Raw genomic sequence first — 24,953 nt, forward strand, 5'->3', positions numbered from 1 at the left:
GATCCATGAAATAACATTAAACAAGTTTTTTTCTTTGCTTGTAGAAAAGTTCTTATTTGAAGATAATACTTAAAACTTACTCTGTCAATGGAATGCTCTTGTGGTCATATAATGGGCACTCACAACTGCCTAATTCTTCATATGATTTGCTAAAGGGCCCCACGCCTTGAACATCAAAACTTATCATCATAATAGAGTATTTAATGGACTACAGTAGGCTGATATATGTGAACGGTAGATGGACGATGGGCCGCAAGCATGAAGGGGCCAGAGCCCAGAGGGTCTTGGGTGAGAGGTCCCTTCGGCTCCCTGAGGTGACTAGAACCAGACACTCGCCTCCGTGTTCCCCCGAGCCGGAAAAGATTTGAGCGGTTCAACTGAACCGCTGCATGACCCGCCCGGCTCGACATTGTACGTTAATGCTCAACGTTGTAGGCCCACTCGCAGCGTATATAACCGTTTCCTATTCCGATAGGACAAACTATCCACTGCCTTCTCCGATCGATCTCTCTCGTTCTTTCTCATCCTCCATCTCAGGCTGATCCAAGAAAGCAAGAAAGAAATGGTTGTGTTTCAGGTATCTCGGAAGGAGACTACTCCTTTCGATGGCCAGAAGCCGGGCACTTCCGGCCTCAGGAAGAAGGCAAGATTGATTGCCGTCGAAAAGATCTGTTCTATTTTAATTTTTGATCTTTGTTACTCTTTAGATGATTCTATTTTCTCATTATAGCTTTTATATCTGAGTGTTTAACTCGTTTAAAGGTCTTAGAAAGCTACAATCTATGAATCTTTTTTTTTTTTTTTTATGGAAAAAACAAAGATGATTCGGGCTTTCTCGATTGCAAATGGTTCCGTCGAATTTCATTAAATTTATGTGGATTCAAAATTCTACTTGGTGTTTCCTAAATCGAGGAGCTTTTGGATCGAGGGATGGGAAACTTTTCAGACAGTTTTGCTTTATGAATCGAGTGTTGATAGGGGCTTGGGCTTGGTTATGTCCATGTCCGTCAACTGATATGAACGGTATATGAGCCTGGCACATTGGGATTTCAGGCTTGAAATCGCTTCATGCTGCCCTGGTGATCTAGGGATCTGTTTCAAATCATGTTTGCCATTTGATTTAGATCACGCGACTTGGCTTGTTATTTTGGGTTATAATGGATTATTCCCTTCACTTGGGATCTGATGGAGTTCTGCATTCTAGGAAGCATTGAAGATGAAGAAAAGTAAGATAGAGGCTCAGAACATGATGCAAAGCATGTTGAGCTATTGGTGATGAATCTCACTGGCCTATTGATATTATTTTAATGGATGATATCGGGATATTTTTAGTGCTTGTTATTTTGTTCTCTAATGGTGCTTTAAGTTAGATCCAGTTCTTCTAGTATGGAAAGCTAAAGAACTACTTGAGATGTCATCTTTAAAAAGATATGAATGATGTTGAAGTTGTCACTTCAATCCATTTCTTATGATTTGCGTTGTTGTAATGAATTGGGAATGACACTGGGTTGTTCTTCAGGTGTCAGTGTTCATTAAACCTAACTATCTGCATAACTTTGTTCAGTCAACATTCAATGCCCTTTCTGCAGACAAAGTGAAAGGTAAGTTTCCTTCTGTTTTGATATTTCCGCTACCCATCAGTTCTGTCATGCAACACTGTTCTGATTTTTTGTGATGAAAAAAACCATGACACCAGGTACCATTCACCAATGCTATCTTTTTTATCTGTGACTGCTAGGTTTTATATAGTATGGTTTGTTTTCATAGTTCAACTAAATCTTTCTACAAGCATGTCCACAGGAAAACGGGACAATGACTTATGGTTCCTTATGTCCTGACCATATTAAGATTATGACTTTTTTGTTTTATTATTTATACAAAATATATTTTTTGATTCTCTATTTTTTCTGATTTTATCTTCTATCAATTTCATCCTTGTTAAGTTACATTCTAGCTTTCTTGCTGTTAACTTTCTTTAGTCATTTAATGATGTGATTTATAAAGCTGAGCTGGAGTTGGCAAGCATATGCCTCAATCTTTTGTTCTTTCTTGTTAAAATAAATACCAAATTAGAAAAATGTGGAAATTTCCCCACTAGATTAAGGCTTTAACTATAAGAGAAGAACATAATCAAACTAAATGAAACTGAAAATGTTATTCCATGATTTCCATGAGTGTTGAAATCGCAAGTAGAGATCTAACCGTTTGAAGTTTTTGCAACTTCTAACCTGATTTTGGCCTGTCGCATGAGCGTCTAATTCCTTGTTTCAGAAAACTTTTGCTAGGGAGACTTGCTATGAAAGCCAAAGGTTAATTGGATGGGAGCGAGACCTAATTTACATGCAAAAAGTGCTGCAGCAGAGTGGTTGCACCTCACTCACATTAGGAGGAGGTTCTATGTTCAAGTCTTGGGAGGTGTCCCCATAAGTTGACATAAATAATTCTTGTATCATTTCTTTGAAATGATTGGTGGTGGCCCCACTGCTATTCTTAAAAAAAATCTGGTGTATTAATTATACACCTAAGCTTATAAATGAGTAACCCCTTTAAGTTTCTTGTTGTCTTGGAAATAGTCTACATGAAAGGGAAGAATAAATGGCTTCTTATATGGAGAGGATGAGATGAAAAGGAAGTGGGAAAAAAAGAGAGAAAAATACAAGGTGGAAGTTATCTGCTAGAAGATCTTACTGATACAAATGACATCCCCGAAGGTGAATGTTATAATGTTATATGATAACCACTATAAGTATTGTCTTTGTTTTTTATTCTATAATAATAGCATAATCTTGTTTTTGAGTCAACAACTCAACATTACATTTATTTTTGGCTAGAGTTTTAGGGTAAAAAAATAGGTGTGAGTTGCACACTGCATTTGTGCCCTTCTGTAGCCAGTGTGCTTTTTGTCTCTAGATGCCTTCCGTTCATGTCCTAGAAACTCAATTGTGCTCCTTTCATGTTGCATACAACTATGGTTTGAAGTTTTACCAAACATGTGTGGCCTAGGAATTCATTATGTGCTTTGCATGTGGCATACAGTTGTGTTTTCAAGATTTTCCAGAGATTCTGAAAATGTTTTGGCTTTGGCCAGAACCATTCTAAAACTCGATTGTTTTTGGAGTATTGGCTGAAAATATGGGACAAATGCTATTGTGGATATAGCCCATTAATATCACTTTTTTGTTCGTTCTTCATTTTTTTTAAATGCTTGGAAGCATCTTTTCTGCATTGAACTTTGGTTTTGCAAATCTGAACATGGTGTGTTAGGTTCCACAGACATATACGAATTATATATATATATATATATATATATATATATATTTATTTATTTATTTATTTATATATGTATATATGTATATGTATATACACATATTCAAATATATACACACATACACACACACACACACACACATATATATACATGTATATATATATATGTGTGTGTGTGTATGTGTGTGTGTGTATATATTTGTATATGTGTATATATGTGTATATATATGTGTTGGGGGATACCCGCCGACCGACCGACCGACTATCGGAGGGCCCGACCGGCTAGCGGCCCGACCGACTAACCGACGGCCCGACGAACGACTCTGACTGGCCGATCGTAAGTCGGGCGGCAGGCCAACGGACGCCATCAGCGGCTAACCACGGCCATTCCACGGTCTATTCCCGACCGACTGAACCCAGAGGTCCGGTAGCCGACCCACTTGAAGCTCGCCGACCGACGGAGGAGCCCGACGCCACTCTGTTGGCCACCGACCTTGGGTCGGCCGACTCCACCAACCGCCGTACGGCCGCCAGACGTTGTCAGCTCTGACACGGACATGCGGCACAGTTACCTAGGGGCATTGTCCCGCCGAGAGCCGGGTCAACCCTGGTGATTAGACGGCTACACGGCGACATGATGTTTTCACGGCGGCTCTGACAGCCTACAGTGAGTTGACAGTTCCTCACTTGTCCGCGCCATTAATGACGGCGCCATACCATGCTCCACTATATATACCGGGGAAGGCAACAGTGCAAAGGGTCGATCCGCCCGTCTCTCCCACATACGCAGGCTCGCTCCTCTCTCTTTCTCCCTCTCAGAGCTCTCTGTCTGCATTTCACTGTTGCCCAGTCACCTCTCTGACTTGACCGTTGGAGGGTCCCCGCCGGAGCCGCCTCCGGTCAGTGCGGACTTCCTTTTGCAGGTGCACGCTCCCCGGTGATCGGACGACGAGGCGATTGGCCGCAACAGATTGGCGCGCCAGGTAGGGGACAGCATGACAAAGACAAGAGCTCAACGATCGAGAATCACTGGGTCGGCAAGGCGTTCTTCCCGCCGGGAAGAGGCCTCTCCACCATCACCGGCGGCGGAGCCTAGCTCTCCGCGCCCTGCAGTGACTACGGAGGCGCAGATTGCGGCCATTATACGGCAGATGACCGTACTGACCGACGCAGTCAAAAGCCTCCAGCAACAACCGGCGGCCCGACCTATGCCTTCCAGGAGCAGCCGCCGACGGTCGCGCCGACCCCTGCCGCCTCCAGGCGAGCACTCCCAACAGCGCTCCCACGGGGAGGAGGAGGGTCGACCTCGGCGCGACGACCGACGGTCCCAGCGGCCCTCTCCTTCCCCGTTGGAACGGGCGAGGAAGGAAAAGCGGCCGCGCACACCGTCGGCCTCTCCTTCAGAGTCTTCCGGAGGCTCCACTCCTGGGGTCTCCCAGCATCGACGAGCGGACGACTACGAGCGACGGTTCGAGGAGATCGACCGCCGGCTCGCCCAACTGCAAATGGACGGCCAGAAGTCTTCGAACGACGTCGACTTCCAGACCGCCCAGCCTCTCTCTCGACTGGTCCTCGATGAGCCGATTCCCAGTCGGTTCAAAATGCCGAACGTAGAGCCATACGATGGCTCTGCCGACCCAGTCGACCACCTCGAGAGCTACAAAGCTCTCATGACGATTCAAGGGGCAACCGACGCTCTGTTTTGCATCGGCTTCCCCGCCACACTTCGCAAGGCTGCCAGGGCTTGGTACTCCGGTCTTCGATCGGGCAGTATCCATTCCTTCGCGCAGCTCGAGCACTCGTTCGTGGCCCATTTCAGCACTAGCCGAAAGCCGCCGCGAACGTTGGATAGCCTTTTCTCCCTCAAGCAGGGGGAAAACGAGGCGCTCCGACATTTCGTGGCGCGATTCAACGCGGCCACGCTCGAGGTCCGGGACCTCAACGAAGACATGGCAGTTTCAGCCATGAAGCGGGGCCTGAGGTCGTCCCGATTTACTTATTCTCTGGACAAGACCCTCCCCCGAACATACGCCGAGCTACTGGAGCGCGCATACAAGTATATGCGCGCGGACGAAGGAGCGTCCGACCGACGCCTGGTCGAGCCCAGGGGTCCGAAGGAGAAGCGAAGAAAAGGTCGGGAGCCCGCCGAACCAAGCAGGCCCCCGGCCGGTAGTCGGCTTTCTCCACCCCGACAAATCCAAAAATCACCCCGCCGACAGACTCCGAGGTCGGTGCGTCCCAGGTATGACTCCTACACTCCTCTCTCCGCTCCCCGTGCGCAGATCTTGATGGAGATCGAAGGGAAAGAATACCTGCGACGGCCTCCGCCTCTGAAGGCAAAGGGCCTCGACCATCGGAAGTACTGCCGGTTCCATCGGAGCCACGGCCACGACACCGAGCGATGCATCCAGTTGAAGGATGAGATCGAAAATCTCATCCGCCGAGGGTATCTCGGCAAGTTTCGAAAGGGTCCGCCGACCCGACCGACTGCCGATCGACGCCCTCAGCCGACTGAAGAGGCACCAACTAACCAGCCGACGGCTGGAGTCATCAACATGATCTCCAAGCGGCTGGGCCCGGGGACGTCTGCAGGAGGAGAGCCGACGAAAAAGCCGCGCCCGGACGACGTGATTACCTTCTCGGAAGACGACGTTCAGGGCATCCAGACTCCCCACGACGACGCTGTTGTTGTGTCGGCGACAATAGCCAATTATGATGTAAAACGAATTTTTGTTGATAATGGAAGTTCGACAAATGTTTTGTTTTACTCGACCTTCTCCCGAATGCGACTACCGACTGATCGACTCAGTAGGGTTTCCACACCCTTGATCGGCTTTGCCGGAGACACCGTCACGACAGAAGGAGAAATCACCCTGCCCGTGACGGTCGGTACCGAACCACGGCAAAGAACGGCCTCTCTCATTTTCGCGGTCGTCCAAGTTCCTTCGGCCTACAACGCCATACTCGGGCGACCCGGACTGAACGCCCTCGGGGCGATCGTCTCGACGTACCATCTCCTTGTTCGATTCCCGACTAAAAACGGAGTCGGGGAGATGCGCGGAGATCAACAGCTCGCCCGACGATGCTTTCAAATCTCCGCCCAAAGCGACGAGACAAAGGATCCCCTGACAATTGACAAACTGGATCAACGGGAGGAGGAAGAGCGGGGTTCGCCGGCCGAGCGGCTCGAGGCGATCCCGGTGGGAGAAAATCCCGACAGAAAAGTTTGGATCGGGTCTCAATTGCCCGACGCCGAACGCCACCGACTGGCGGAGCTGCTGACGGCCAACGCCGACGTATTCGCATGGTCGGCAGCAGATATGTCGGGCATCCCTCCGGAAACAATGACTCACCGACTCAACATCGACCCGACAATGAAGCCGGTGAGGCAGAAGAAAAGGTCCTTCGCCCCAGAGAGGCAGAAGGCCATTGACGAAGAAGTGGACAAACTGCTCGAGGCGGGCTTCATTCGGGAATCCACGTATCCCGATTGGCTCGCCAATGTCGTCATGGTCAAGAAAGCCAGCGGGAAATGGAGGATCTGCATCGATTATACCGACCTCAACCGAGCATGCCCGAAGGATAGCTTTCCACTCCCGAAGATCGACCAGCTGGTGGATGCGACGTCCGGATTTCGACTGCTCAGCTTCATGGACGCCTTCGCCGGGTACAATCAGATCCGGATGGCGCCTGAAGACGAGGAGCACACCGCGTTCGTGACCCCCAAGGGCCTCTACTGCTATCGGGTGATGCCCTTTGGATTGAAGAACGCCGGCGCCACCTACCAGCGACTCGTCAACAAGGTCTTCAAAGACCAGATCGGGCGTAACATGGAGGTATACGTGGACGACATGCTGGTAAAGAGCACGCGGATCCCGGACCGTGTTCAGGATCTCGAGGAGACCTTCCGCACCCTTCGGCGACACCGAATGAAGCTCAACCCGACCAAATGCGCCTTCGGGGTGACCTCGGGGAAGTTCCTCGGATTCCTCGTTTCTCAGAGAGGGATCGAGGCAAACCCTGAGAAGATAAAGGCGATCCTCGATATGCGTCATCCGAACACCAAGAAGGAGGTCCAACAACTGAACGGGAGAATCGTCGCTCTTAGCCGATTCATTTCCCGATCAGCTGAAAGGTGCCTCCCGTTCTTCAAAACCCTGCGCCAGGCGAACGGTTTCTCTTGGTCGGATGAATGCGAACAGGCCTTTGAAGACCTGAAGAGGTACTTGGCTTCCCCGCCGCTGCTCGTAAAGCCGCAGATCGGGGAGACCTTGTATCTCTACTTGGCCACATCCTCTGAGGCGATCAGTTCGGTGCTCGTTCGGGAAAACGAGTGCCGAACCCATCAGCCCATCTACTACATCAGCAAAGTGCTCCACGGCGCCGAAGCCAGATACTCGGAGACGGAAAAGATGGTCTTCGCCCTGACCGTATCCGCGCAACGGCTCCGACCATACTTCCAGGCCCACGCCATCGTGGTACTCACCAACCGGCCCCTGAGGGCCGTACTGCGCCGACCCGACACATCCGGACGGCTCGCTAAGTGGGCAATGAAGCTTAGCGAGTTCGACATTCAGTATCGACCGAGGCCTGCCTTGAAGGCTCAGGTCTTGGCCGACTTCATCGCCGAATACCCGACGACCGACCAGAGGTCGGGAGCTGAAGGCCTGGGACGAGATTCGGTCTCTGAGCCGGACCCGATCTCCACCTGGGTACTTCACATCGACGGAGCCTCCAACGCTCAGGGAAGCGGGGCCGGGCTCCTGCTCACGAATTCGGATGGGGTAGTCACCGAATACGCCCTCCGGTTCGACTTCAAGGCCTCCAACAATCAAGCCGAATACGAGGCACTCCTCGCGGGCTTGAGGATGGCGAAGGAATTGGGCGTCGACAGCCTTCGGGCATTCTCCGACTCTCAGCTGATCGTGGGGCAGGTCAAGGGCGACTTCGAGGCGCGAGATCCGACCATGATCAAGTATCTTCAGAAGGTAAAGGATCTCGTGGCCCGCCTCGAGTATTTCGAGATCTCCCACATCCCCAGGACGGAGAACGCCCGTGCCGATGCTCTCTCCAGATTGGCAACGTCGGCCTATGATTCTTTGGGTCGGACGTTCGTCGAAAATCTCCAACAGCCGAGCATTGATCGGGTCGAAGAAATGCAGCAGCTAACGTCCGAACCAAGTTGGATGGACCCGATCGTCCGGTACCTGTCCGACGGGACCAGTCCCGAAGATCCCGCGGAGGCCAAGCGACTCCGATGGTCGGCGTCGCAATATGTGATCATGGACGGCCGACTCTACAAGAGGTCGTTCTCCCTCCCTCTGCTTCGGGACCGACATATCTTTGAGTCGGTGGAAGTCCTCCCGGTCGTCCACGTCGACCCGACTGTTGTCGTTGGCCTCAGTTCGGGGTACACCCCAGCGAGAAGGAAAGCCCCAAGAGGAGGAAGAGGAAACAAAGAAAAACTGATTCTTCCATCCATGAATGGACGATGGAAGACCGGTTATGAAAGCAAGACCCTTCCGGGGATTGAAGAGCCACCACCCTCGGGCTTTAGGGTGGGGTCGGAGCACAAAGAAGGCTCGGAAAAGGGAAACGCGAGGGTTGGTCGGCAAGAGCTGACACAACAGCGCGAAAGAAATGATTAGCCGGATAGAGTTCGGCGCCAGTTGCGCCGGACAGAGTCCGTAGTAATCAAGCAGATTCCGGACGAACTCCGGAATCGGAAGTCGAAGACCCGCACGAAGGTCCTCAACATACAGCGCCAGGTCGCCGGGCGGAGGGTTGTTGACCCGACCGCCGGCCCCTGGAGCATAGAGCCGAAACTGCTCCGGGATGCGATAGTGCTCCCGAAGCTGATCGACGTTCGGCCCCGAAAGCGAGGAGGCCTCATCTTCCGGAGCCGATCGGGTGTCGTCGGTCGGGTTCCCCGACCGAGCTCCCTGAGTCGGTTTCCTGGTCATTGTGCAGGAACCGAAAGAAGAGAAAGAAGAGAAGAAAGCAAGAAGGGGAAGGAGGACCACGAACCCGATGGACCCTCCGGAGGTAGAGAAGAGCTCTGCCCGCGACGACCGAGAAATCGCCCGGACAGAGTTTCCCCAGCAAATGGCAAATGTGGGTCAGGGTCCGGGAGGTCCTATATATATAGGGCCGACCGACGGCCGAGATGCTCCCGCGCCGACCAAAGTCCTCCAGATGCGCGACGCGTGGCGCCCGCCGGTTGGCTAAAGATTCAGCGCGCTTCGCCCCGGGACGCCCGCACCGCCCGCATTAAATGCCGGAGCGGGCGCCGGCCAACCACCTTGACACGCGGCGCGCGGGGGTTGGCTCCGCAGTCGGCCGCCCGCGCCGGTCCGCGTTCTCGATGGGACGCCTCACCCACGATCGGCGCCGAATAATCCGATCGACTGACGCCGTATCGTTCGGCACCCGATCTTCTGACACCGACGTGACGGCTGACGACGACAAGACGCGGCGTCCGGCACCGGACGCCGGCGCGACTTCTGGCATCGACTAGACGTTCGGATCTCTCGGGGTTCGTGAGGTGTCAGACAACGGATCAGCCGGCGGTACGGTCGGATCTGCACATGCGACAAATCCACTCCCAGTCGTCCGGTCTTGCTACCCGAATGAAGGCACCGGCCAGCTCTCCACCCGACTTAGGAGTGGAGGGGGGCAACTGTTGGGGGATACCTGCCGACCGACCGACCGACCGACTATCGGAGGGCCCGACCGGCTAGCGGCCCGACCGACTAACCGACGGCCCGACGAACGACTCTGACTGGCCGATCGTAAGTCGGGCGGCAGGCCAACGGACGCCATCAGCGGCTAACCACGGCCATTCCACGGTCTATTCCCGACCGACTGAACCCAGAGGTCCGGTAGCCGACCCACTTGAAGCTCGCCGACCGACGGAGGAGCCCGACGCCACTCTGTTGGCCACCGACCTTGGGTCGGCCGACTCCACCAACCGCCGTACGGCCGCCAGACGTTGTCAGCTCTGACACGGACATGCGGCACAGTTACCTAGGGGCATTGTCCCGCCGAGAGCCGGGTCAACCCTGGTGATTAGACGGCTACACGGCGACATGATGTTTTCACGGCGGCTCTGACAGCCTACAGTGAGTTGACAGTTCCTCACTTGTCCGCGCCATTAATGACGGCGCCATACCATGCTCCACTATATATACCGGGGAAGGCAACAGTGCAAAGGGTCGATCCGCCCGTCTCTCCCACATACGCAGGCTCGCTCCTCTCTCTTTCTCCCTCTCAGAGCTCTCTGTCTGCATTTCACTGTTGCCCAGTCACCTCTCTGACTTGACCGTCGGAGGGTCCCCGCCGGAGCCGCCTCCGGTCAGTGCGGACTTCCTTTTGCAGGTGCACGCTCCCCGGCGATCGGACGACGAGGCGATTGGCCGCAACAATATGTATATATGTGTATATATATATGTATATATGTGTATATATATGTATATATGTATGTGTGTGTGTGTATCTATATATATGTGTGTGTGTGTCTATATATATATATATATATATATATGGATGTACACACACACACACACACACACACACATGCATGTGTATATATCTATACTTACATACATACATGTACGTACGTACGTACATGTATGTATGTGTATGTGTGTGTGTGTGTGTGTGTATACACACATGTATATACATGTCTATATTAATAGTACATGTCTATATATGTACATATGTACATACATGTCTATATATGTACATATGTACATACATGTCTATATATGTACATATGTACATACATGTCTATATATGTACATATGTACATACATGTCTATATATGTACATATGTACATACATGTCTATATATGTACATATGTACATACATGTCTATATATGTACATATGTACATACATGTCTATATATGTACATATGTACATACATGTCTATATATGTACATATGTACATACATTATATGTACATATTATATGTATATAAATATATATATGTGTGTGTGTGTGTGTGTATCTATATCTATATGTGTATGTATATCTATATCTATATGTGTATGTATATATATATCTATATCTATATGTGTATGTATATATATATCTATATCTATGTGTGTATGTATATATATGTGTATGTATATATATATATGTGTGTGTGTGTGTGTGTGTGTGTGTGTTTGTGTGTGTGTGTGTGTGTGTATATCTATATATGTATGTATATTTATCTATATAAGTATATGTGTGTGTGTGTGTATGTATATATGTATATGTGTGTGTGCATAGATGACAAATAATTTGTTACCTTAGTGTTTAAATTTCATAGACATCAAGATTTCTATATATTACATTACCATTAAACAAGAAAATTGATATATTAAGTTATTAACAAATGATATGTCACCCTAAAACTTAATTTATTGACAATTTGTGTTTTAAGAAAGTACATGTTTTACCATTGTAGGGAAAAACTGGTGAAATGACACGTCTAGAGGTCCCAAAGAATGTAAAGTACTTTACAGATGTTGCCTAATTTATTTCTTACATAATTTGATGTTGAATAATTTATTTCTTACCTAATTTTGTCTTTCTTTTCTATTTGGTATATCTAAGTAATTCACTTTTTAGTTTTTAGAGCTTTTAATAAAAATTTAGGCTAAAACTACTGAAACACTGAAGTTGTTGAAGAACTTGTTTGGTCTGGATGAAACTGAAATTGAAACCAAGATTCTGAAGCTTGAATATGTATTTTAGCCTTCTTGTTCAACAAGTATACTTGCCACTGGTGATTTACGTTTCGCAAGTGCTTCATAGCATTCTCTACATGCCTCCATGCAGCATATGATGAGGCATTCCTCACAATGCCTTTTTCAAAAAATTGAGATGAGATGAGCACTATAACTAAGTAATAATTGTAGATTTCTCATTCAAGCTGTGTGGTGGATGAGTGACATCATGCGTTGTCAAGGCAATCATTTGCTGGTTCTTTCTTTTTCAATATATTCAGCTATTCAATATTTCTTACACTCAGACTTGGCATAAATTGCATCTTATGTCAAGCACCAATATTTGGTGTTTGCGTTATCAATCACTGGAAATAATAAACAAAACATAAACTATCATCATTTCTGCTGAACACATGGGATTGTGCTCACTGTTTCTCTCTACTTTGTTCTTGGGTATTTAAATTGTGTATTGGATTGTGTGCCTTTGCATGGCATACCTTCTTTTCTTCTAGACAAAAACTTCTTCCTTTATTGTTCATCATCTGTTACATTTTCTGGCAGCTAAGATCTGCTTTTTCTTGCTAATAGACTAGTTAATTGCACTTCATAGTATTGGAGAATGGTTACAATGCTCGATTTTCTCTTGTTCTTAGCTAAGTGTGTGCTAAGATTGTATTTTGGGACATAAAAGTTATTGCTGACTTTCATGATAGTTTTATCATTTTTTCTGTCAAAGGTTCGTCCTGTCACCCCTATGAACTTACAACAGACATTTGCTCACACAATATTTCTAGATGGGTTGATTCAAATTTTTAGACTAGGAAATGGGCTCATGCATTGCATAAAGATTTTCTTCATTGATCTCTATGTATTCTAGCCAAGATCAGCAGATGAATGATCTTATGCCCAACAAAGATGAAGTTTACTTACGGATTCAACTGTCTAAATCAGGGGTTCTAACAAAAAACCTAATGATGTTGATAGATGCTAGCAACCTTTATTCATTTTTGTAGTTATTGCATTATATTTGCTTTGGTTGTTTGTAGGATGGTTGCCTAAGATTTTAATTAATCTCTACTTTCTTAAGATTCTGAACAATCTTTACTTTTCCTGAGTGTGATAAGATACCAACACCTATGCCTGTAATCAAACTTGCTAGTACCTCCCTTTCACTTGCAATTTTTTTGACAAACAGGTGTCTTACTCTTATGGCATGCAAGATTAGACATATCACCTTTATCTGGAGTTCCATTTGGATGAGTGTTTGTGTTGTTGGTTTATGTTTCAAACCTATGTTAACACCTACGTGTTGGATAGTATAGAACTATAGATAATCATGAACTATCAAATTAATTTTCCTTATAATAGCAGAAGCGTTATTCCATCTGCTTGAGTTCAGAAAGATGTGCCCCACTGTTTATTCCTCTTTGTAGTGGATATATTCATGCCTTAAAGTCACACATCCCAGATTTCTATTTAATTATTATGGTGATATTGTCTTGCTTATTTACTCATGAATATAAGTTCTTACTTAAGTATTTTCTAATCATAAAACTGCAGGTGCAACAATAGTTGTTTCTGGGGATGGTCGTTATTTCTCAAAAGATGCCATTCAGGTAATTTTTTTATGTATTGACACTTGATTACTTATTCATTGACACTACTTGCTCCATTTGTCCCATGGCTTGTATGATCTACAGAGCACATTGGAAACTTTCCAAGCATAACATAAGGTTCTTCTCGGAAGAGTACATTTCAGGGTTTCCTGTACCGGCCTGAACCGATCGGTACGGGGTGTATTCGGGTCAGTATGGGATGTACTGAATTGAACCGGGGGGGGTTGCGGTTCACCCCTCATTTTCAGTAAATTGCCCAAACCGCATCAAATCGAGCCGGTTTGGTGTGGTTCGCATGCGAACTGCGAGAAACTGATCGGTTTCTCTCGGTTTGGGTTGGTACGACTCGAAACCGAGCCGTACTGATAGCGACCATGTTGAGGGGGGTGGGGGGGCTCAGGGGGTGGGTTGCCTTTGTCTCCCTTGAGTCTGAGAGTCTGAGACTCTCGAAAACCCGAGAGGCTCTCTCTTGAGAGCGAACGACAAAGCGACGGCCTTCAAAAAAAAAAAATTCTAGAAAAATTCCACAACTTCTTTGATGGGGTGACAAATTTTGATCGAAAGTAAGGTAATCTTTCATTCTATCACTAAATATTTTATTTTTCATATTTTTTTAGCCAATAATTGCTAAAAACTAGAAAAATAAAAAAAAATCATGCTAAAATTTATCATTTTGATATGATTTCATTATATGTTGTAGATCATCAGACGATCTACATGATGACATTAAAATTATTAAATTTTATTAATTTTTTAAATATATATTTATATATTTTAAAAAAATTATTAAAAAAATTAAATTCAAAAAAATAATATCAAAAAATTATTAAACTGTCGTATTTTGTTAAACTTGCAAAAATGAGTAAGAAAAAGAATGCAGAGCATGACATTGGCTGGGAGCATGGTGAGATGCTCTCAGCTTGGCACCATTGGAGATGCAAATGGTCCGGTATAGAGTTCAAAAGAGGAAGGGTGATTAGGTTGAAGCAGTATTTGACTGATGGTTATCGAAATGTGGTTGTGTGTCGAAAATATCCATAGGAGGTCTGACAGCTTATGAAGAGGCACTTCGTTGATCAGAAAGCAGCGAAGGAGAGGACAAAGGAGAAGAGGTTAGAGGTGGATTGTCGAGCTGGAGAGCCATCTTTCTATCATTCTAGAGAATCAGAGGAGGTCTCTCTCCATATGATGAGGAGACAGAGATTGAAGCTACTATTCAGGCAAGTCTGGATGAGCAGTATAGGCTGGAGGAGATGGCCAGATATAGAGAGCGATTTGGACCATCATTCTATGAGTCGGGGTCCGGCTCTGCGACCGCTAGAGAAGAGTCTGAGTTCAGGAGGACCACCTCTGTCAAGGAGCCAGTCAGTAGAGGGAGAAGGGGCATTTCATCGATGCTGGAGGCTTTAGACAGTAGGAGGAGATCTGACAGAGATATTTCAGCAGGGGCCACTATTCATAATTTGAATCTACATATTTTTTGTAGCAAGAATTCAAAACAATAGAGGATTGATACTATACTGAAGAAAGATAAGAAGAAGGATATATGGTGAGCTATTGGATCATGATTTTATTTTAGCCATATTCCAGCAAATGCAGTGGGCAATACTTACTATCGGTCTGTCATTTCAGTAATACGGCTGCCGGCCCCGGTGTAGATCCTCCAGCATCCAGGGACATCCATAGTCAGCTTCTTGACAATAATAAAGAAGAGTTGGAGAGATGGATCTTTTCTTACAAGAGTAAATGGCCTATATACAGACTGACGGTGATGTGTGATGGTTGAACTGGTCCTACTAGATGGAATATCATAAATTTCTTGACATATTATGATGGAAAAATAATTTTTCACAAATCAATTGATGCTTCAGATAGGGTGCACGGCGCTGCATACATCCTTAGACTGATGGAGGAGGTGATTGATTCAGTTGGAGAGCAGAATATCGTGTAGATCGTCACAGATAATGGGCTGCAATATAAGACTGCTGGCGAGTGGCTGATAGAGCGACGATCGCATATTTACTGGACATCATGTGCCGTACATTACATTGACCTGATGTTGATGGATATTGAAAAGCTTCGTAGAGTGCAGTAGACAGTGGATACGGCCTAGTCTATTACTAAATTTATCTACAATCATACATGGGTGCTGTCATTGATGTGAAAATATACTGGAAGGAAGATCTTGAGATCGAGTGTCATACGGTTTATTACAAACTACATAACATTTGATAGCCTTCTACCGAAGAAAGCAGTCTGACATTAGATGTTTGTCAATGTCGAATGGCAGAAGAGTAGACATACGAGAACTGGCACTGAGAAAAATCATTTGGAGAACTTGGTGACCAGTCAGTCATTCTGGCAACGGACTGATAAAATAGTGAATGTTATCTAGTCATTATATGAGGTGCTTCGCACCGTGGACAGTGGAAGATAACCCCAAATGGGCTTCTTGTATCACATGATGGAGAGGATAAAGCAATAGATCAGTGAGATAGATTCCAAACATGTCCGAAAATATATCAACATCATCGAGTATCACTGAGACCATCAGATGGGTAGAGATTTGCATCTAGCGGGTAAGCATGAATTCAAGAATGATCTGAAAATTTTTTTTTTTGATACTAAAAGTTTACTTAATCACTGTGAAATTTATTTTCAATTTACTATTTGAATCCGAGGTTTCAGTATAGAGATGATATGGATAATGAGCTTCTTACTACTTTCCCTAATATTATATATGAGATGATGTCCGATCTCGAAATTGTATCTATGTGTCTGCAAGAGGTACGTTAGGTCAATTAAGATACGATCATTTAACTTAATAATATATTTGTTACTAAAATGATTATATTTCTCACAGACGAAATAATTTAGAGAGGGGACAGACAGCTTTGGAGTCTCATCGACTGTCGTAAGCAAAAACAAGATGAATCCAAATAAATTACATATTAACAGTGAGGACTTTGTTGAAATTACATGCCTACTAATATCATAAAATATGATATGTAATTTTGTTTAATTTTTTGATAGCTGAATGGTGGATCCATTTTGGACAGTCCGCACCAAATTTGAAAAATATGACCTTCCACATTCTTTCTCAGACGGTCTTTCCTAGTGGGTGTGAGCATAATTGGTCGACTTTTATTCTTATCCACAGCAAACAGAGAAATCATCTGACATAGAAGCACCTCAACGATTTTATTTATGTGCACTATAATTTGAGATTGAGGCTAAAATATGTGCAGGATGAAGTACAGCTGAAGTATACGGATTCGACGATAGATGATTATGCCATTGATGATGAGGATCCAATGATTGGATGGTTTGCAGGCTAGCAACAGGAGCCGAAACTTGATGAGTCGGGATCTCCTCTACGATCAACCAATATGGTAGCTAAGGAGATTAGGATGGAGCCAGGATAGAGGGCAGAAAGAAATATTCCATATAAAGTTTCAGTTGATCAGCCACAGCTTAAGGGATCATAGGAGAGTCATTCATCATGTGACTCCATATTCGAGACATAGAGTCAGATGTTTGAGCGAGAAATGTTGAGATGAGGCTGGTCACAGGGGGGCACTGAGGGAGCTCGAAAAGACAAAGAGGCAGTTGCAGCACCTTCGAGAGTGCAGGAGTTAGCTGACTTAGATTCAGAGACCAGCGGTAGTGAGAGTGATGGTGGCAGTCATGTATCTGATGATCAGGGAGAGACTAAAGGATCTGATGATTAAGAAGGGACTGGAGGATACGAGATCACTGTTCATGAGACAGTCGTAGGGTGGTACTCAATTCATCGATGAGTTTCAATTTACACATGCCACACAAGATAGGGACCATAGACGACCTGATAGACCCTGTGAGGAGACGATCTCATAAAGACGACGGCCTCTTAGAGGTCGTCCAACGCATGATACAGCTGCAGATGATTTTGCATGTGGAGTAGGATCTATGGATGTATCTAGATCATCCTCGTATTATGGATCCTATCATCCGCAGGCAGCTTATGATCCATGTAAATATGGTGTATCTGAGATATCGACTTCTAGTGACTACTATCCTATGCAATCCGAAGTACTTTATGGATCAGATTTTGCTACTGGCATATTTGGATGGGCTCCTCCATAGCCATGTCATCATCCCGAGGATATCTCTCAGAGTTAGATGAGTGAGAGATCTAATATGTCTTGCAATTCAGAGAGGATACCTTATGGGATGAATATTCAAGATTACAGTGCCATTTGATTAGAGGGATGAATTGATGTTCTTTCTGAGTATATAGATGATCCGGATATCTACGAGCAACACAGATATTCGACGAGATATTAGATCAGCAGAGATCCTGAGATTTAGTATATTATTCTTTGTAATTTGTACTTTAGATATATTTATTGCATTATTTTAGACTTTTAGTGTTTTAGACTTCTTTTATTTTTTTTGGATGGTAGAATTGTTATATGACTTAAATAAATATTAATTTGGATATAAAGTAGTTTAAAAAGTAATAATTTTTTTTTTGAAATCAAATTCAACTAAAAAATAAAAAAAAATGGTGGCATACTGGTATCCAACCAGTACGCCATGGCGTTCGACACACAATACGGTCATACCGTACCGTACCACATCGGAACCAGTACGGGGCTCGGTATCGGTTCCAGAATCCTTGGTGCATTTGATGCTTGTTATGCAAAAAAAATAATGATATCCACTACATCTTTCTTTTCAGTAACCAGTGTATCTAGTAAATTGTTTCTGAGAAATTTATCTGCTGACAATCTTTTTAATCAAATTTAACTATTTATTCATTATACATATCTCGAAGTTTTGAGCTTTGATTATGTATATAAGTTAATTGCTATATATAGTGTTCTGCAATTCTTTGAAATAGTTTCATTTATTTAGCCAGATCTTAAATGCCACTACGCTATAGATCTTTTAAGCCATCTTGAAGGAATTATGTTTATTCATATAACAAGCTTTTGATTTGCATGCTTTGCACATCTCTTATTTTGGTTCATTTTTTCCACTTTGTTTCTTTCAAACTGTTTCAAGTAAAATTGTGTTCTACTAAGAAGTATAATTGTTATAGCATAGTTTGCCGTCTTGGTACCAGACTCTGTATTGGTCTTATCCTATTACAATGTCAGTACATGGTTTGGTACAGTATGAGATAGCATACGGAATATCGGTTTGGTACGAGATAGTGTACTGGTACGAGATAGTGTACTGTACTGTACACTCTGTATTGGATGGTACAGTGTGGTACAGCAAACCATGTTATAGTCGGCAAATGTAATTGCACTAAATATATGGTTATTATCTGGCCTTTGAATAGCTAAGATGCTAATATAGAGACACATACACCACACACATGGACACACGCATGCACACACACGGATGCATGCACGCACACTCTTACATACATACATAGATACATATTCACATACACGGGTACATACATACATTTGTAAACATACATATATATGTATATGTGTAAAAATACATACATAAATACAGACATATATGAATTGCTGACCTGCTCTTTGTCTATAGATTATAATCAAAATGGCAGCTGCAAATGGAGTAAGGCGTGTTTGGGTCGGACAAAATGGTTTACTCTCAACACCAGCTGTATCAGCTGTCATACGTGAAAGAGTTGGTGCAGATGTAAATTCACTTTTCACTAGAAATTTACCCAGTTAACTTTCAACACTATTTTTTCTTCTAAAATCCTATTTACATTTGGTACTCCTAGGCTGTTTACCTCACAATGATTCCCTGATGCTCTTGTCAACTGCAGGGATCAAAGGCTTCGGGAGCTTTCATATTGACAGCTAGTCACAACCCAGGTGGTCCACATGAGGTTTGTTTCTCCTTGCTCCATTTGTTTAGTGTCACTATCGATTTGTCTTTCTGCTTGAATTTTCTGTTTTTTCTTCTCAATAAACAGAAATATGGGCTTGTAGTTCAATGTCACCATAGAAAGAGAACATCAGCAGCTCCATGAGATATTTCATGTTTAGAGCTGAGAAACAATTGTCCCTCCTTTTTGATGAAAAATGAAAAAGTATGTATTACGGACAGCTAGTTCTCTTCTCTTCTAATTAGCAAATATAATTGGAAAAAGAATCATATAATGTTTAATATATGTGGGTGAACACTTGAAGGCTGGCAAAATGATGGGAAAGGAAGGCATGTGCGTGCTGATGTGTGTGTGTAGGCAAGTAGCACATGGACACCTCCATGTGTGTTTGAGTTTGTGAGAGGATGTGTCAAGGGAGTCTGTTAGGCTTGGATTAGAGGGTATGCATATGTATATGCATGCATGGCTACATGGGTGTCTATGATTGGACAAGTCTCATATTCGTATATCTGTGTGTTAACAACTTTTGTTTTCTCTTAGAACATCCGACAACAATCGGTAAGGTCAAGTATATGGTACAATATGCCTGAGAATTCCCTATCATTGTTATGTTTATTTGTATCATCTCTTATTGTTTCGTTTTATTTTGGCATCACTTGATATGTTATAGATTTGGAGTTCACTTTAAACTGTGTTAGTCACTTTTTATTTGTAATTTGTTAATACATATATGTATATATATTTTGAATCAAAGGAAATTTAACATGAAGCCTACCAGTTTGTTTATGAGGGAAAAAAAAATTAGTCCAAGATCTTAACGTCATCCCCTCTTTGACTAAATTAAACACCTCAATCAATTCTTTAGGATACCATTAAGAGATATCATTTCCTTGAAATTTTGATTGGCTTACAAGGTCTGCAACCTGTACCAACCATACCAAATGGTATTGAGGTTCGGTTCGGTGTATGAGTGGAACCGTTTCATACTGATTTGAAGTGAGTAGAACCACCCTGTACTGCTTGTTATCACTTGAAATCGGGGTGTGTATTGTACCATACCGACCTATAGCGCTCAATTTCGAGTGATACCATGACTGGGAGTGGGAATAAAGTGTTAAAAGCTTGTTTTGGTATAGGATGCATATTGTACTATATGGACCATACCGTACCGAACCACTAACATACCGATATGGTTCCAGAACTGGTTTTGCAGACCTTGCAGATAACCACCATTCCATAAACATGTTGGCCTTGTGCCAATAATTTGATGAACTTCCGGTTCTCAAAGCCTTGAGGGTAATTTGTAGCTTGAGAAACCTGGTTACAGCTTCCTAGGGCATAGTAATTGACTATCTCAACTAGTCAGGTATTTTTTATTGTAAATTTTTTGCTGACTTGAGCTTGTCTAAATTTCTGAGGTAATAATGATCTTTTGAGTTTTGATATCTAAGTTGCATAATTCAATTTTTTTTCCCTTTGAAAGAAGTTATAGTGCATCCTCTGCAACCTATAATTAGTTAACTGTACTGCATGATTATTCTGAATTTTAGCATCATTCTTGCATTTGAATTATTTTTGTTCTCAAAAAAGATTGTGTTATTCTTATGGGTGTTTTGCTTAATGTGATAGTTTCATAGCTTTGAGGTTTTGAAAGTTCAGCACTATGATATTTGAGGATTTAATGTCCTTCTGGCCAACCCAAGCCTGACATAATCAATAGACACCCATCCTTGATGCATCTGGAAGCTCATCTCCCATAAGGTTCGTTGTCTCGGTATTAGATCCCGTACCATTACCATCCTGTTATAAATGTTGGTACACGGTTTGGTATAGTACGAAACAGTATATCGAGTGTTAGTATGGTGCGAGACAGCATACCGGTATGGATATGGTATGGTACAGTATGTCTCATACCTAGCGGTATGGTAGACCATGCTCCCATCTCCATATAACTTGAATCTGACTTAGTTGCATATTCTTTGATCTGATTATGCATCCCACTGGACTGTCGGGTCAGAATTTAAATTAAGTCATGACAATATAGACAAGGTATTGGGAATTATACTGAAACTTCAGTCTATAATATGGCAAATTGGTATATCATTCATGTTGATATTTTCAAACAAGAACGGTATTTGCTGTCATGGTCATTGATTTTCCTTTATGGTCTTGATGTGAGCACAAGAAGAAATTTTATCAGTGGTTGATGAGCCTCGTCTTGCCTCAACAAAATCTAGGTCATAGAGTTTCTTATATAACAGCTTGGGCTGGTTTTGAGGTGTGTTGGATCAGGGTTTGGCTAACAGAATTTAATTTTGTTCCAGTTTTCATTAAGGCTAGTCTGTTATTAGGAAAGACTCATTTCTTTGTACGGGGATTTGCTGGAGGACTGGTAGGTGCTGCAAGGCATTTAAATTGTCAAAGTAGGACTGTTCATCTTTTCACCTGGTTCTTAGTAACTTGCTTGCACATTGAACTACTAGTCATTCTGTGTGCTTCACTGAAATTGAATAGCATCTAGTTACTTTTTGGTGGTTGGGATTGCTATTAAGAAAAGAGCAGATTTCGTCTTGTTGATCAGGGAAGTTTGTAGTTCCAGAACAGAAGGATTTTCGGTATCATAATGTGAGATGTGCATGGAGAGTTGGTTGGATGGTTGAATTTGATGTTTTGGAACTAGCCTTAGGAATGAGTGCTTTGGTAGACATTGGTGAATGAGAACTGATATGGATAGAGAGTTCAGCAGATGATAGGTGTGGTGACTATTAATTTTCTTTTCTTTGTGCCAAAGGAAATTACTTAAGTGTCAAGCTTATGGTGGGGATGGCTTACCTCATATTTTTGAGAGAGTTATTGATTTATGATAGGATAATGTAAGACTATTATCAATATTTTTTCCTTTTAGTCTTCAAAATATTAGCTAATGTGGTAAAGCCATTCCATGTTGGGGGAGGAGGAAAGTTGGGCTTGTATAATTTTGGTGAAGTAAACCATTAATATTAAGGATAATCTGACATTAAATATTGATGCAGTGGTGTAATAGCGTATGTAGGATTTGATATTCATGCTGGACAGAATATTAACCTGCCTGTGAAACCCTTATTAGATGTTGTGTTGAATATGGTATATAGATCTGGCTTGCATGAACAGAAGTTTGAAACCGTGACATCTTGAACACCCTTTTTTTGAGAAAATACATCTTGTACACCTTAACCTTACATACAAAGCTTGAGAACATTCACTTTGATTGAAAAGTTTGTTGCTGATTCTGTGGGGCTTCACTTCTATCATCATGGAGACTTATCTTGGAACATCATTCGGTGTGATAGAATAACTTGAATCCAGCAAAAGCAGATTAGAGCTCCGTGCTCCCACCACCCATGCCTAACCACATGTATGTGCTTTTGTGAATACTTTGCATTCATTTCTTTAATAGCATAATTGTCCAACAAAAGATGCTTTGGAACACATTAAAGGACAAGTTTTGCTCAGTTGTGGAAGGAAAATTGGTAACTAGTCAATTACTCAGTGTGTATGACCCATTTGCTACATCTTGTCATGGTTCCTATAATCTAATTGCTTACCTTTTGGACTTGCGGAAATAGTTCCATTTGCTACAATTTGATGGTTTGTGCTGAGGTTTGTTTAACTTATGCTTGATTAGCCTTGAATTCCCCTGTTCAGTTCATCTTAGTTACAAGATATATTTGTTTCTTTTGTCAGGATTTTGGAATTAAATACAACATGGAGAATGGTGGACCTGCTCCTGAGACAATTACTGATAAGATCTATGCCAATACAAAAACAATAAAAGAATACCTGATTGCAGAAGATTTACCAGATGTATGATTTCTGTTGAAAATATGTTTTTATGGGCCCACTTGTGCATTATATCCCAGTTCTTGCAGTTTGGTGTTGAATTAACTTTTATTGCTGCAGGTAGACATTTCTGCTGTAGGTGTAACACACTTTAATGGGCCTGAAGGAGACTTTGATGTGGATGTTTTTGATTCAACCAACGATTATGTGAAGTTAATGAGGTGTGCAACAATTTTCTATTTTTCTGTATGATCTCCTTTTGTACTTTGCAATATTTAATTTCTACATGATGAATCTCTGGAAGCTTTTAATTTTTTCCCTTTTTTCCTGTTATTTAGTAATGATAGGCTGAAATTTACAAATGGGTACCAAGAAGAAGTTTAGGGAGGAAATATTCATTATGCCATGTTTTTGTAATATTTGCAAGGAAAATTAGTATTGCATATAAAGTCAAATTCTGTTTTTTCCCTCTATTTTATTGGTTAATATAATTTGAGTTATGGGGATACTTTATTCTTCAAAGTATGGTAACTCGCTCCACTTCCCTTCAAAAGTTAATTTGTTCCTCCCTTTTCCTTCCCAGGGCAATATTTGATTTTGAGTCCATCCGGAAGCTGCTTGTGTCTCCAAAATTCACTTTCTGGTATGTAACTAGTGCACAGTTTGTCAAATATTCATATCTCCCTTGCTAACATAATACATGTACACTCAATGGGTTGTGAACTATCCTATTCACATGTGTTCCTTGTTTTCCTTCTTTTTTTTGCTGCTATCAGTTATGATGCACTTAATGGAGTGGCTGGAATTTATGCCAAACGCATTTTTGTTGAAGAGCTTGGTGCCAAAGAAAGTTCATTAATAAATTGCATACCAAAGGTAAACAATTTGTCAAGGCTATTACACTGGTGAGTTCGAATCTCTTTCTGGTGTTCTTACATGGTTGGTGTGCCCTTGGCTTGTCCAAACAGGAGGACTTTGGAGGTGGGCATCCAGATCCTAACTTGACCTATGCAAAAGAATTGGTTACTAGGATGGGATTGGGTAAATCAAGCCCACAAGATGAGCCACCAGAGTTTGGTGCCGCTGCTGATGGTGATGCAGATCGTAACATGATCCTTGGTAAAAGGTATCAATTTTATGTTAAAAGGAAGGATGAAATCTGTCCTATACCATTACTTATGTTTCTTTTTTAGTTATGCTTCTTTTTCTTTTTCTGTTATACCTTTTGTAACTATTGATTTTTCTTGCGTTCTTAGATTTTTTGTGACTCCATCAGATTCTGTTGCTATCATTGCTGCCAATGCAGTTGAAGCTATTCCTTATTTTGCTTCGGGACTAAAGGGTGTTGCAAGGTAACTTTATCTATTCTACTATTTTGTTTGGTTGAGATCCACTTTTTATTCATGGATTGAGGAGCTCTAGTAAACTAAGTGTTAGGGGGAAGGATGTATTAGACTACAAGATTTGGATGGTGTCTTGGCGTCGAGGTCATTATAAGGGTGGAAGATGGACAAAGCTATAGGTGTACTATCGGGATTAAAGGGTGTATCAACTCCTACATACTAGGATGGTGTCTTGGTATCAAAGTCATTGGAAGGGACGAAGATGAATAAAGTTATAGTTATGCTGTAGGGATTAAAGTGAATGGTAAATGGTATTAGAATAATGTTGAGTA

General features: G+C 43.2%; 1 protein-coding gene across 2 annotated transcripts in view; it reads left to right on the forward strand.

Moving 5' to 3' along the window:
- The first annotated feature begins 466 nt into the window (after positions 1 to 466).
- Positions 467 to 24,953, forward strand: part of LOC105042097 (phosphoglucomutase, cytoplasmic 1) — a 54,264-nt gene continuing 29,777 nt past the window's right edge. The window contains exons 1-11 of one of the 2 annotated variants that reach the window (XM_010919195.4): positions 467 to 643; positions 1,520 to 1,601; positions 13,544 to 13,599; positions 19,150 to 19,263; positions 19,397 to 19,459; positions 23,183 to 23,302; positions 23,399 to 23,499; positions 23,862 to 23,921; positions 24,055 to 24,154; positions 24,247 to 24,404; positions 24,535 to 24,630. In XM_010919195.4, coding sequence (XP_010917497.1) covers positions 563 to 643; positions 1,520 to 1,601; positions 13,544 to 13,599; positions 19,150 to 19,263; positions 19,397 to 19,459; positions 23,183 to 23,302; positions 23,399 to 23,499; positions 23,862 to 23,921; positions 24,055 to 24,154; positions 24,247 to 24,404; positions 24,535 to 24,630 — 1,031 coding nt within the window. In that variant the 5' untranslated portion in view covers positions 467 to 562. The remainder of the gene's footprint in view (positions 644 to 1,519; positions 1,602 to 13,543; positions 13,600 to 19,149; positions 19,264 to 19,396; positions 19,460 to 23,182; positions 23,303 to 23,398; positions 23,500 to 23,861; positions 23,922 to 24,054; positions 24,155 to 24,246; positions 24,405 to 24,534; positions 24,631 to 24,953) is intronic. The other variant, XM_073253821.1, reaches the window with a different exon arrangement.

The sequence above is a fragment of the Elaeis guineensis genome, chromosome 3 (genome assembly GCF_000442705.2).
Source record: "Elaeis guineensis isolate ETL-2024a chromosome 3, EG11, whole genome shotgun sequence".
Taxonomy (NCBI): domain Eukaryota; kingdom Viridiplantae; phylum Streptophyta; class Magnoliopsida; order Arecales; family Arecaceae; genus Elaeis; species Elaeis guineensis.